The sequence below is a fragment of the Dermochelys coriacea genome, chromosome 5, assembly GCF_009764565.3.
Source record: "Dermochelys coriacea isolate rDerCor1 chromosome 5, rDerCor1.pri.v4, whole genome shotgun sequence".
Taxonomy (NCBI): domain Eukaryota; kingdom Metazoa; phylum Chordata; order Testudines; family Dermochelyidae; genus Dermochelys; species Dermochelys coriacea.
In genome coordinates, this window is record NC_050072.1 from 35,320,256 (window position 1) to 35,332,357 (window position 12,102).

Consider the following 12,102-nt stretch of genomic DNA (forward strand, 5'->3'; position numbering starts at 1 on the left):
ACAGGTGGCCACTAAACCAGAGGTTTTGGGCTATATCACACTTTTTGTAAATGAACAACTTTTGATGTACTTGTGACATCTGAGAAAATGCAACTAGTGGTGTCTGCTCTCCAGCCCTAAAGTCAGTTCTTATGTGATTTATAAACGGCAGAGATGTGGTTTTAAATTATGGATGAGAACAAAATATGTGACCCATAGATTCATTTCCAGATGCCTCTGCAGCCCTCTTAACATTGTCTGCCTTTCGTCACCCATTCAGCCGCAGCTGAATTTTCGTTTCTGAAAACCATGGGCTGACTTTATATCACTCATCTCAACTCCCACCTCCCCAGCTGAGTTACAGGAACCATTCTAATATTTTTCAGATAGAAAGGGCTATGAGTTTCTACTCCTGCAGGGCTCTTTTCACACACAAAAATGTTTCAAGGGTCTTTTTGGGAACAGAGGCAAGTCTTTCCTTCTCTCTTGTCTCTCATTAGCCCATTCCAAGTCCATTACTTCTCCTGCTTTCAGATGGTGGAAGGAGAACGTCAGAGACATTCGTGGAGTTGCAAAGGCTTTAAAATGCTTTGAATGAGAGCTTGCTGATCACTGGGCCAAATCCTGCAGTCCTTATTTAGCTTATGTCAGTATTCAGTCCTTATTCAGGCAAAGTCTTACTATCAAAGAGAGTTTGCCCCAGCAAGTATGAAACTATGTAACTATGATAGCTATAATCTTTGCTAATGCCGGGGATCAAACTGGTGACCTCTAAAGCAAAAGACGTAAGTCACCACAGCTTAAGCCAAAAGCCACACAGCCTCTGTTTCCTGGACACAGACAACTAACTGACCAGTAAGTTACAAAAAGACCATTTAATTATGATTATTATGCATTTATTATTTTAGATGTTAAAAACTTTTTGAAATAGAGGGGTGGGGTTTAATAAAAGCCCCCCTAGGTTTCAGAATCCGAGCTCCAACTTCAAAGTACTGTTTACACAGCTATTTTTATTGTGCTAGCACAAACCCTGCTAACCCAAGTCTGTCAACCCAGGCTGGGAGGCTTGCTTCTGTGGGTTGTGTAGACATACCCTAATGGACTGTACTCCTGAGAATAGGCCTTTTTCATTAGGCCTATGGCTCAAAACAGGCACTAAGTGAGACTTAATTGGTGCATAGTCCTCGTGCTGGCTCTCTGTCCATGTGTTATGGGTTTAAGGAAAACAAATGTGATATTATTAATCAGAGTTAGAATGTTTTTCATCTAAAGCATGGGCAGTTTGGGCTCAAGCACATTCCATGTGATAATGAACTAACTAGAATAGTGCTTTCTCTTGAACAAAGGTGTTATCTTTATTCCATGTTTCATTGGGAAAGAATGCAGATTTGTTGTATTACTGTCATTGCCAAAAACCTTTAACTGCTCACTTTCAAAAGTCAATGGAAAATAGTTGCCACAACTAACTAGAATAATCCTCCTGAAAGTCCTTGCTTTCACCAGATTAGCAGTATTTCCACACACAAGCCATTCCATCGGCCGCAAGAGAAAAGATCCTGCTATGATCTGGGCTCAGTGCTACGTGCAAGACTCTTCCTTTATGACCTACAAAACAAAACCACAATATTTATAATGGAGATCAGGGAGATGTCATGATTTTAAAATGAGAACTCTTTGCCATTTTGAAAATTGCCCACCCATGGTAAGGCTTGGTTTACTATAACTACAGCTGCACAACATGTTGCATTGGATATGCTGTTTAGTTTGAGCAAGCCTAAGATTTACAGCAGTTTTACACTAAGAAAAAGCTGAAAGCAAAATTTTCCTCTTATTGGGGTCACATTTGAACTATCAGGACTTTACAAAAGCTCCGCAAGGCTTTTCTCTCAAAGGAGAATATTATGCCACTTTGTTTTAAACCTGAACTCTTGATTCTTCACTACAGTCAAAATGTGTGTCTAATCTATGACTGGTAATGTGCCTCACTACTGATCTTTCTCCTGTAGCTGCACATGCTTCTCAGACACTTTGTCACTGATCCAGCAGTTATGAGATAGTGTCTCCAACTTCCGAGTTATTTGCACTATAAAGCCCTCTTGAAAAAGCTCCTACACAACAATTTATTGGAGTTGTATGTTGAGTGCACCCATGGTTATAGAAAAAATTAGGGGCAAGATTCTGGCTGGCTGCTGTGGCTACTTTGCCCCAGTCCACAAGCACAAAGCTGCAAAACTGGCTTACCTGGTTATGTAAGGATTCCCCCAGCATGCAGGCATCACTGAGAAAATCCAGACAGAGCCATAGTGTAAAGATGGACAAGTATTATACTGGGATTAAGGAGAGTTGGTTCAGTTCCCTGGTCTGCCATAGACTTCTTGTGTGACATTGAGCAACTTGCTTAATCTCTCTGTGCCTCAGTCTCCATCTATAATATGGGAATAACAGCACTTCCCTACCTCACGGGGATGTTGTATGGATAAAAAGATGAGATGCTCAGATGGCAATGAGGGCCATACGAGTCCCTTAGATAGAGTGGTCTAGTACTGCCAGGCTGCTGGAATGGCCCCTTGCAGCCATTTTGACTTAGAGCAAATTAGAGCAGTACTGATGCTGATGTCACTTGGCAGAGACTCTAAGGGTATGTCTACACTGCAGCTGAAAACCCGTGGCTGGCCTGTGTCAGCTGACTCAGGCTCATGGGGCTCGGGCTAAGGGGCTGTTTAATTACACAGGCCAGAGCCCAGGTTCTGGAACCCCACAAGAGGGGAGGGTCCCAGAGCTCAGTCCTCCAGCCCAAGCCCCAGCGTCCACACTACAATCAAACAACTCCTTAGCTGGGGCCCGTGAGACCAAATCAGCTGACACAGGCCAGTCGAGGGATTTAATTGTAGTAGTGCCCTTAGGCTGGAATTTTGCCCAAGGCTTAATATTAAAGTGCGACTGTCACTAATTTATTTCCACTATGGATTAGTTTTCAGGCTTTGCTTCCTTACTTAAGCAAGAGTGCAGCATGGGCAGTCCTATGCTGAGTGCATGTGAGTGGGAATGAGTCTGCATTGCAAAGAATTCTTAACACAGTCTCCTCTGGGTGGCTATAATAAACACAGAAGGAAAAGAGTCAGAGACTTATCAGAAATATCCAAAGAATGGACTCAATGTTTTTAAAAAGATGGTTCTATTCCAGAGGTGTTGTATTCTGAACCTGCAGGGTACTGAGCAACCTCAATTCCTATTGAATTCAACGGTAGCTGCAGAAGCTCAGCCCGTCAAGTGAGGTGATCAGCACAATCCAGCCTCTAAAAACTGAAACCCAATAATGACTCATCTGTTACTTTCTTTCTTGTGAAACTCGTGTGACTAAGGGTTTCTCGGATATATATAATCAATAGTCTCTCTTAACTCCATATGCTTATAACAGGGCAGAGTCACCTTCAGTAGAAACTTCTTCTGGTTCATAATTATCTGGTCTTCACAGTTAAGAAAATTAATTTCCATTGTGAAGAAGTAAAACTGATGAGGAAATGGAGTGACGCCGGGTAACTGTACTGCCGTAGCAAATGTCACTTGTGTGCTAAGTGTTTTGTATATAAGCATGAGAGCTGAGTTTTTATCAAAAGTTAAAGCAAAAGCAGGGTTAATTTCCATATGCATTCAGGCTTTTTAAACATATGCTATTCAAACACATGAAAAGTCTCAGATTGTCCTTACCGACTGAATGTAAAGCAAAAGTTTAAACTGATTATGCCATAAATATAACAAGTCATTCTTCAGCCTTCTCTGCCAATTGCACAAGAATACTGTGGCCATAACATATGTATAAGTATCATCAGTTCCCTCCCCCATTTTACCCTCAATATGACCATTGATGCCAGTTCCCCATAGTCTGGTGTTGGGACCAAGTTGCTGGCACACAAGAGACGCATAGGAATGTATTTGTGCAGCCACTTGGTTGGCTGGACCCCCCACAGAGACTCTGTGGAGTATACACCATAAGAGTTCCTCTTAACCCCTCAAAATAAGTCTAAAGAGGGATCTAGGTGTTCCACAGGCTTTATGCGGATGCTGCATGGGGATGAATTTCACCTCAGGATTGAATTTCACCCAGTGCAACCCTAATGGATGAAAATGGATTCAGATTTACTATCAATACCATGGTATAAAGGCATAGAGTGGTAAGAAAGCCAGCCAGTGTGTATCAGTGATTAAAGACTGCACAAAAATGCACCCAAAAGGTGCTAGAAAAAGTATTTTTAAATGAACAGACACTCTTATTATACAAAAAATAGAAAATCATGTTAGCAATAACTTGCCATTGAGCATGCAAATACTTGACACACAAATGGAACTGCAGTAAATGCTTACACATATAGATATACAAATATGTGTGCATTTTTGTACATAAACTGGTCATGTATTTTAATTTAATTTTGGATGCCTGTGCTGAATTGTTTCAGATTATGCTGAAACAAGTGGTGATCTGTAATTTAACATATGGGAGTGACAGCTAAAAGAAGCACAAATTGCAAGAAAAGACTCTAATAGGACGTATTCCTGCACCACAGCCTCATGAAACACCATTCACACAGCAGAAAGGAAAACACACTCATTCTAGCTGTCACTATGGTACATGACATACATTCCTTTGTACTATTAGGTCAAAGTCATTCATTAAAACAAACAAAAAGCTAATTAGCAAATAGACCTGTGGAAAGAATTATTTCAAAAGTTATTTTGGAAGCAGCTGCTGACCTAGTGTTCTACAGGTAGCACTCTGAGCTGCTAGACTCAATATCCACATTCAGCTTGTGGACTATGTCTTCCAGGCCAGAACAGGATGGGAGCAGTCTTGCATTAGTACACTCCACCCCAAGGAAAGAAGAAGGGATAAGTCTTGGAAAGTTTTGTAGTGTCCATGTCAGCTAATTTTTGAGAGACAGTGATGAAACAAGAGTTCTATCCAGTCCTCCATGCTCAGTGAAATTGGACTGTGGGACCTACAGAAGAGGGAGAAATGGTGGGTATCCTCAGACTGGGTCTTAAATGGCCTCCGGCATAATATATGCTGATGTAAAGGAATCCCATTGTTAAAAAAAGTATTTTTATAGAGGTAGTTCATTGTTAAGTTAAATAAGCTAAATCACAGCCTTTCAAATCACATACATAGACATCCATTGTGTGTGCATGTGTGCACATGGATAGATAATTAGATGCACATATATATATATATATATATATATTCATGAGCACACCGAGTATGTGTATATTCAATATAAAATATTCAAAGTATATTCAGTCACACCAGTATGTGTGTGTGACTGAAAAGGCTGCTTTTTTAGCTTGTTTTATTTAAGTATGTGTGTCTGTGTGTGTGTCTGTATAAATACATAGATTACATAGAGAGAGAAAGAAAGTGCAACTAGAAAGATAAAAACTGGTTTATTGAAATACTTACCATAGAGATCAGTTGAATTTGTAAGTGTGGGATACTTCCATATTTTCATCTGATTTTTAGGGAGGCCTTGTCCAGTCATTAATTCATTGGTTTTGGGTAACCAGAACAGGGAGCAAATCTAGTGTAGTTTAAAACATCATTTAAATTTTTTTAAAGGACCTACATGTACCATTCAACTGTTTTTAGACTGACAATGTTCTTAGTAAATGCTCAAAATGTACAAGTTCTGAGCAACAACAGAAAAATAGTTATATATTCATGGAAGGATTATTTGATTTCCCTCTATAGCGACTGTTGCTGAGTGCAGCTGCATTATCATCCTTTCTAAAACGGGTGGCATCCTGTCAGATCTAAAAACAAAATCCTCAGCCAGAGCCTCAACTCATGGAAATCAGTATAGCTCCAGGGAAATCAATAGGGCCATGACAGTTTACACCACTTGAGAGTCTGGCCCACTGTCTCCTCATATTCAACCTACGGAGACTGATTGTTGTTCTCTGACTCCTCATGGCCTCCTGGCTCTAGTGCTCTCATGCTTCCTGGGAAACTTGCTTCTCTCACATCTTCCTCTCCTTGTTAGGCATTTGATCAATACCAGGGTTGATGGACAGCATATGGTTCTGCTATGAGACCACTTCCCTGTTACCTCCTCTCCGACCAAATTAAAAGTTGTGAGGAAACAGCGGTGGTGATGACTGGCACATGAATTAACTGATCCTGAGCCCAACGAGATAACACAGCACTGAGTGTAGTAGAAATGCATAGACAGACAGACAGAACTCTGCAGCCACTCTGTACACAGAACTCCCATTGAAGTCAATGGGAGTTTTGCCAGAAAAATATAGCTGTACGAGGAGAGTGCAGCTCACAGAGCTTAAGTGTGAAGACATTTTATGCGTTCACCTGCGATTTTGTGTCTGTAGTTTCAATGATTTTCCCAGTGCTTATGTCCCAGACACGTAAAAATCCATCCTTCATTCCACCTCCTGTGGCAAGGATTTCTGATTGCCATGGACACCAGTTCATAGCCTAAAGGAAAGTAAATAGATAAGATGCTGGATTAAAAGGTGGTTAGCTGGAAGAGGGGAAATGGGGAATGTAACTGATTTTGCCTATAAAATGGATTGGAGAAATGAAGCAGTCACTCAGAACACACCTGGGTCAGAACTCAAGGTGCTTCTGCCCCCCATCCCAATGCACACACACCTAACTCAGCTCAGACTTCTTCCAGGGAAACCACAAATGTAGGTCCCTCAGCTCCAGCCACTGCTTCAGGCCCCCATTGTGAATGCTTCACTGTAGCCTCACTGCTTCCATGTAAGCCCATAAAATTCAGGTTCCCTTGGATCCAGCTGTTGCTTATACATTGTGTTCCATTTATCCATAGATTTTAAGGCCAGACAGGACTGAAGCTGCACCTCACTCTTTATGACCTATATGCTTCCAGGCTTCTAGGACTTCTTCAAACTGCTTCTTGCCTACTCCTGAGTTACAGACTATACCCGATGGAGTGCCAATAAAACACACCAATTATACCACCAATTTTCAGCTGCTTGCCAGTACCTTTTACTGCTGCTGTTCCATTGCAGTTTCAAACTATTTTCAGGGATACACAGCCCATACACAGTTCCCCCAATTCCCTTGCTGCTTTCTGCTATCTCTACTCTTCCACAGATTCAGGTATTTTAAAGATTAAGGAGCCCATAAAAATCTAGGCCCCACACTTTCAATCATCTGGTGCTTCCCCTCATTACTCATCCCATCATAACCATTGTCACCAGATGTTACACCCAGGAAGGAAAGCAAGGTTATGAGGGGGAGGAAAACACCTTGTTTTTTTAAAAATTCCAGGAGAATAGCTACAATTTTATTCTAATGCTTCTCTTCTAGAAGTGGCAGAAAGTTTTTGTATTAATCCTCTGATATCATAGTTAAAATAGCTCCTAAATGGGAGGGGTGGGGAAGGGGGAGAAACATCCGAGAAACCAAAGCACCAGCAAAAACTGCTAATAACTTACTTGTGGTCTAGAATGATTCATTGGGGAACTGGTGTCTGAAATTAACTTTAGTGCCTTCTGAGTAGCAGAACTTAAGCAGGACCACTGGTCAACCCTAAAAGTTTAAAAGTCCATGTACAGCAATGGAAGAAGTACTATTGTAGCCAATGATTTTAGTTTATTGTTCATTTATTGTGTGACTAGGATTAACTAACAAGTTAAGGTGCCATAAGTACTCCTTTTCTTTTTGCGAATACAGACTAACACGGCTGCTACTCTGAAACCTAACAAGTTATGTCATATATAATCATCGTATATTAAACAGAGTAAATTGTAGGAATATAGAAGTATAAAATTGATCAGTAGTTAGAAGGAACAATAATGCATTAGGTATCTATGTAATTAGGGCTGAAACACAAGGCCTACAGGCTGAGGCCTGTAAGATTTTAGCTTAGCCATGCTAGGCTATAGAGATAAGAAATGTTAACCCGATGCCTTAGGATTACGGGGAAAGATGTACCAATGGGTGAAATTAACAGTAAGAGTAATTTTTGCTTACAAGATACCCAGTAATCACATTTTTCTAACACATGCCCTATCTGCAGAATGTACTACGTGCATAAATGCTAATGAGGTATAGTCAGAATTACATTATAAAAAGAGGGTGCCCAGGGCGGGAAAATTGAGCTCCCTATGGGAAAATCCAGCAGGAACCATCCCTCTGCTGATGAGCAATTCATGAGAAACCCCTTGACCGTAAACACTATTGTTAAGGATGCGAGTATAACTATATTTGTGACTTGTGCATAGGTCTGTATAAAATTTCTATATGCTTGGGCAATCATAATTTTAATTGGAACTTTAATAAAACTTGTAAAAGAGGCTGGCCCTTGTACTTTTGAATGTCTGTGTGGTCACTACCTTTAGTCTTTATGTATCCTAGACACTCTAAATCTAAAGCAAGCAGCAGAGGTGACTTTCACTCTGTTAAGCTTGAAACCCACAGTGGTATAATACCACATTACAAAATACACTTTAAATAAAATAAAAGGCTACACTATTTTATCTTGACAGCCTTCTATTCAGGTCATAATTTTACTGCATCAGCAATAATACTGCATGGAAATATGTTTAGAAAAATATCTATTCTCTCTGTTAAATGTGCTATATGTGAAATAAAATAATAAAGCATTTTTCCTTTGTACCTTTACTGCTGAGGCATGGGGTATGGATTTCAGTGGCTTGCAATGCACTGTTGCACCGGGGTCATTAGGCCAGATATTCAATAGACCATCACTGGACCCACTTGCCAGCAGTTTGTTGTTTGTGGACCATTTCAGGCTGCAAATACTCTGCTTGTTATGGCAAAGGGTCCCTACATGGTGCTGAGCAATCCGAACATCATGATGATGAATTAATCCTAGTCTTGAACCACTGTAGATGGGAGGAGACAGCATCATTTAGCAAGATAGAGCTCAGATATGTTTGCAAATTCACAAGTCTTCTGTGGCTTCAGAAGCAAAACACAACAATGGGGGAGGGGGAACATGTATGTCAAATACAGTAACAAGATGACAAATCAAAGGCAAAACAAGCCAGTGTCAAAAGCGAACTCAAGTTGTAGTGCTGCCATACAATGGATCAGGGAAAAGTGAATGCCCAGCCCAGGTCAGGGAGATTAATTGTTCTCCATTACACATTGCACTTACCTGAAGAGATAGTCTAGTGTATGTTACCAATTTCCCCCTATAAACAATTCAATTCAATCACTTCCATTATCCCTAAGAAAAGCAATCAGCCATTTTTTCTGTATTGTGAAATGTTGCAAGGTCAATTGTGGCTTTGCCCCGACTCCCAGCTAAGAGGCAGTACATAGTTGCATAGCCTGGAACACATCAGGAACCAGATGTTGACTCACAGAGTCACCATCAGGTCTCTGGTTCCCCAACTCCTGCAGAGAGAGAGGTAATCTGTACCAACCACAAACCTGGCTCCATTTACTTTCCCTGCCATGCTGGCTCAGCTGCATTGACTGGCATTTTGGGGAATGGATCCAAGGCTACACCCTCTCCTGAATCCTGATATATCCTCCTATAGGAAGGCAAGTAATGGCCCCCAGGGGACTAAAGGGGCTCCCTTACTACCCTGGGAGCATAGCCAGGGTCACAGTCTGGTTCTTGGTGGCATCATTATTATACAGCACAAAAACACCAGGCAAATTAATAATATTTAAAAATGCCTTGCTTCTGATACCATTCTCTACCCAGCAAAGGATTCCAGCAAATCAGTGGCAAAATGAGAGATCCTTCCACAGGAAATTCATAAATTCATTCTGACCAAACTGGGAAAACTACCATCTAGATTAATAATAACTTTCCTTATTTGGTAAAGCCAGGCACCTGACATTACTACAAGAAGATCTAGTCAATATAATAATTACAGCAAACTATCCCATAAAGTAAATTGTCATAGCCCCTTCGTGTTGAGCTTTTCTTTCAAGACAGGCTTTTATTCTTAGGTTTTTCATATGCAAGTCAAGTATCACTTTGACTTGTAGCCTCTTGTTAACATAAATGCAAAAAGAAATGACTGGTTTGTAAGGTAAAGAGAGTGTTTCATTAGCCTGTGTTATATTGACATGCTAAATTCTTGAAATTAATGAAGCCCCCAAATGCCTGAATAGATTCCAATAAGATAAGCTAAAGTGGTGGCTTAAGTACACGGCTACAAAATGGCAGATTTCTGTTTATTGTGGGTTTGGGGTGATACCTTTTTCTGGAACTTTAAGGGGAATTAGAAGACCCCTAATTCATTAATATTATATGGAATGATACTGGCCCCACAGGGCAAATTTGGGTAGCATATGTCAAGTCTCATCACATGGTATGCAGGGTGAATGTCATCATGCACAAAGATTTCCTTAAAAAGAAAAGGAGTACTTGTGGCACCTTAGAGACTAAGAAATTTATTAGAGCATAAGCTGCATCCGATGAAGTGAGCTGTAGCTCACGAAAGCTTATGCTCTAATAAATTTGTTAGTCTCTAAGGTGCCACAAGTACTCCTTTTCTTTTTGTGAATACAGACTAACACGGCTGCTACTCTGAAACCTGTCAAAGATTTCCTTATCTGAGAGGAACTGCAGTGGCATGGAGAATTTCCTAAGAAATTATAAGTGGAGCATTCCTAGATGAATTTTAACCCATAGAAACAGATAAATTTGTTAGTGTTTGTTCATATACGCATTATTGAATCTTACTGTCATTTTCTGTTCAGATAGATTTGTAACCTATTGGTTTCTGTTTCATCTGTCTCATATGGCAAAGTTCAAATGCAAACTGAAACTAGTGAATATTGTGTAGGTAGGCTATCCAGCAGATGTACTACAATCAACTGTCACACAAAGTTTTATTGTGAAATCAAAATGAAACCACAAAACTCTCCAGAAATGTGTCCCTGTCCAGAGATAGTAAAAAGTTTCATTTTGAGTTTTACTGTAAGGTTCAAGGCTGTAAACCAAGTATGAATGAAACACAATTTTTATTTCTGTTTTTAACCCAAATTATTAGAATTTCACATGGCTTTGAAATGGAAGCTTTACAAAGCACAGAATACAACACCAAATATAATTACAATTTTTGGCAGGTCTCTCCTCAGCCCTACAAGTCTTTGAGAAAATGAATTGGGAACATAAAGTGAAGTGGATTGTAAATCCAAAATGGCTGAGGAAAATATGTTTGACTTACCTCAACCCCTGTACTGAAATAGTGCTTAGATACAAAGTGTTAGGCAATTGGGATGAAATTTACCCCTGTGCAGAGGGCCAGCAAATCGTCTAACAATCATTTATTTGTCACTTGAGTCCTCAAAATGGCACCTGGGTGGTGGATAGGCATTGTGCTGGCCTTCTGCATAAGGGTGAATTTCACCTCATAAGACCAGAGATAGATAGATATCTAGGGTGTTATAATAGCGCCTCCCACCCTGAGATGACAGGTAGGCAGATAGGTAGACAGCATAGGTAAAAGCTGTGGGACAAAGCATCCTATGAATATATTGAACTGCTCACCTGCTAAGTATATAATGATTCCAGCTCATGGCTCCCACCACAGACAGGTGGCCAAACATGTTTCTCAACCTCTTTTTGGTTTCAATGTCCCATAACTGACAAAACAAAACACAAAATATTATTCTAAAATCAAGTAAAAAAAGATTTTTTTTACTGCCACGCCTCTTCCACCATTCAGTTTTAATTTGACATGATGCTGATGGTCAAGAGCTCAATCCTGAAAACCATTATTCACACAAAGACTTCAGTTTTGGGCTCTCTGCCAACACTTCCACACTGGGTTCCTAAATCACTACTCCCAAAGTAGTGCAGTTACTCACCACCTCTGAAAATACAGCCATTAATTTAGGTGCCTATATCTAGAAATTCACATTTGAAAATGTTGTCTTATATGCTCTTTCAATTACTGATTTTCAAGCCCGTAGGGCTGGCTCTCCTGGCTTATCCCTTTCATCCGACAGTCTCAGCCAGATGTCCCCCAAGATCTCTGGATAACTGGAGTGTACTGTACAAGGAGTTCTATACATATAGGGACAGCAGAATATTGAGGGCAAGATCTGCTCGGTGGACCAGATAGGAGAATTTTGCCCGGGATTCTAATTGCAAA

At 40.3% G+C, this 12,102-nt stretch overlaps 1 protein-coding gene across 2 annotated transcripts in view; it reads right to left on the reverse strand.

Moving 5' to 3' along the window:
- Positions 1-447: 447 nt before the first annotated feature.
- The window catches only part of CDC20B (cell division cycle 20B), a 47,696-nt gene continuing 36,041 nt past the window's right edge, over positions 448-12,102 (reverse strand). For both annotated transcript variants that reach the window (XM_038402645.2, XM_043514392.1), the window contains exons 8-12: positions 11,496-11,590; positions 8,634-8,862; positions 6,335-6,460; positions 5,432-5,549; positions 448-1,584 (exon numbers count right to left, since the gene is read on the reverse strand). In XM_038402645.2, coding sequence (XP_038258573.1) covers positions 1,484-1,584; positions 5,432-5,549; positions 6,335-6,460; positions 8,634-8,862; positions 11,496-11,590 — 669 coding nt within the window. In that variant the 3' untranslated portion in view covers positions 448-1,483. The remainder of the gene's footprint in view (positions 1,585-5,431; positions 5,550-6,334; positions 6,461-8,633; positions 8,863-11,495; positions 11,591-12,102) is intronic.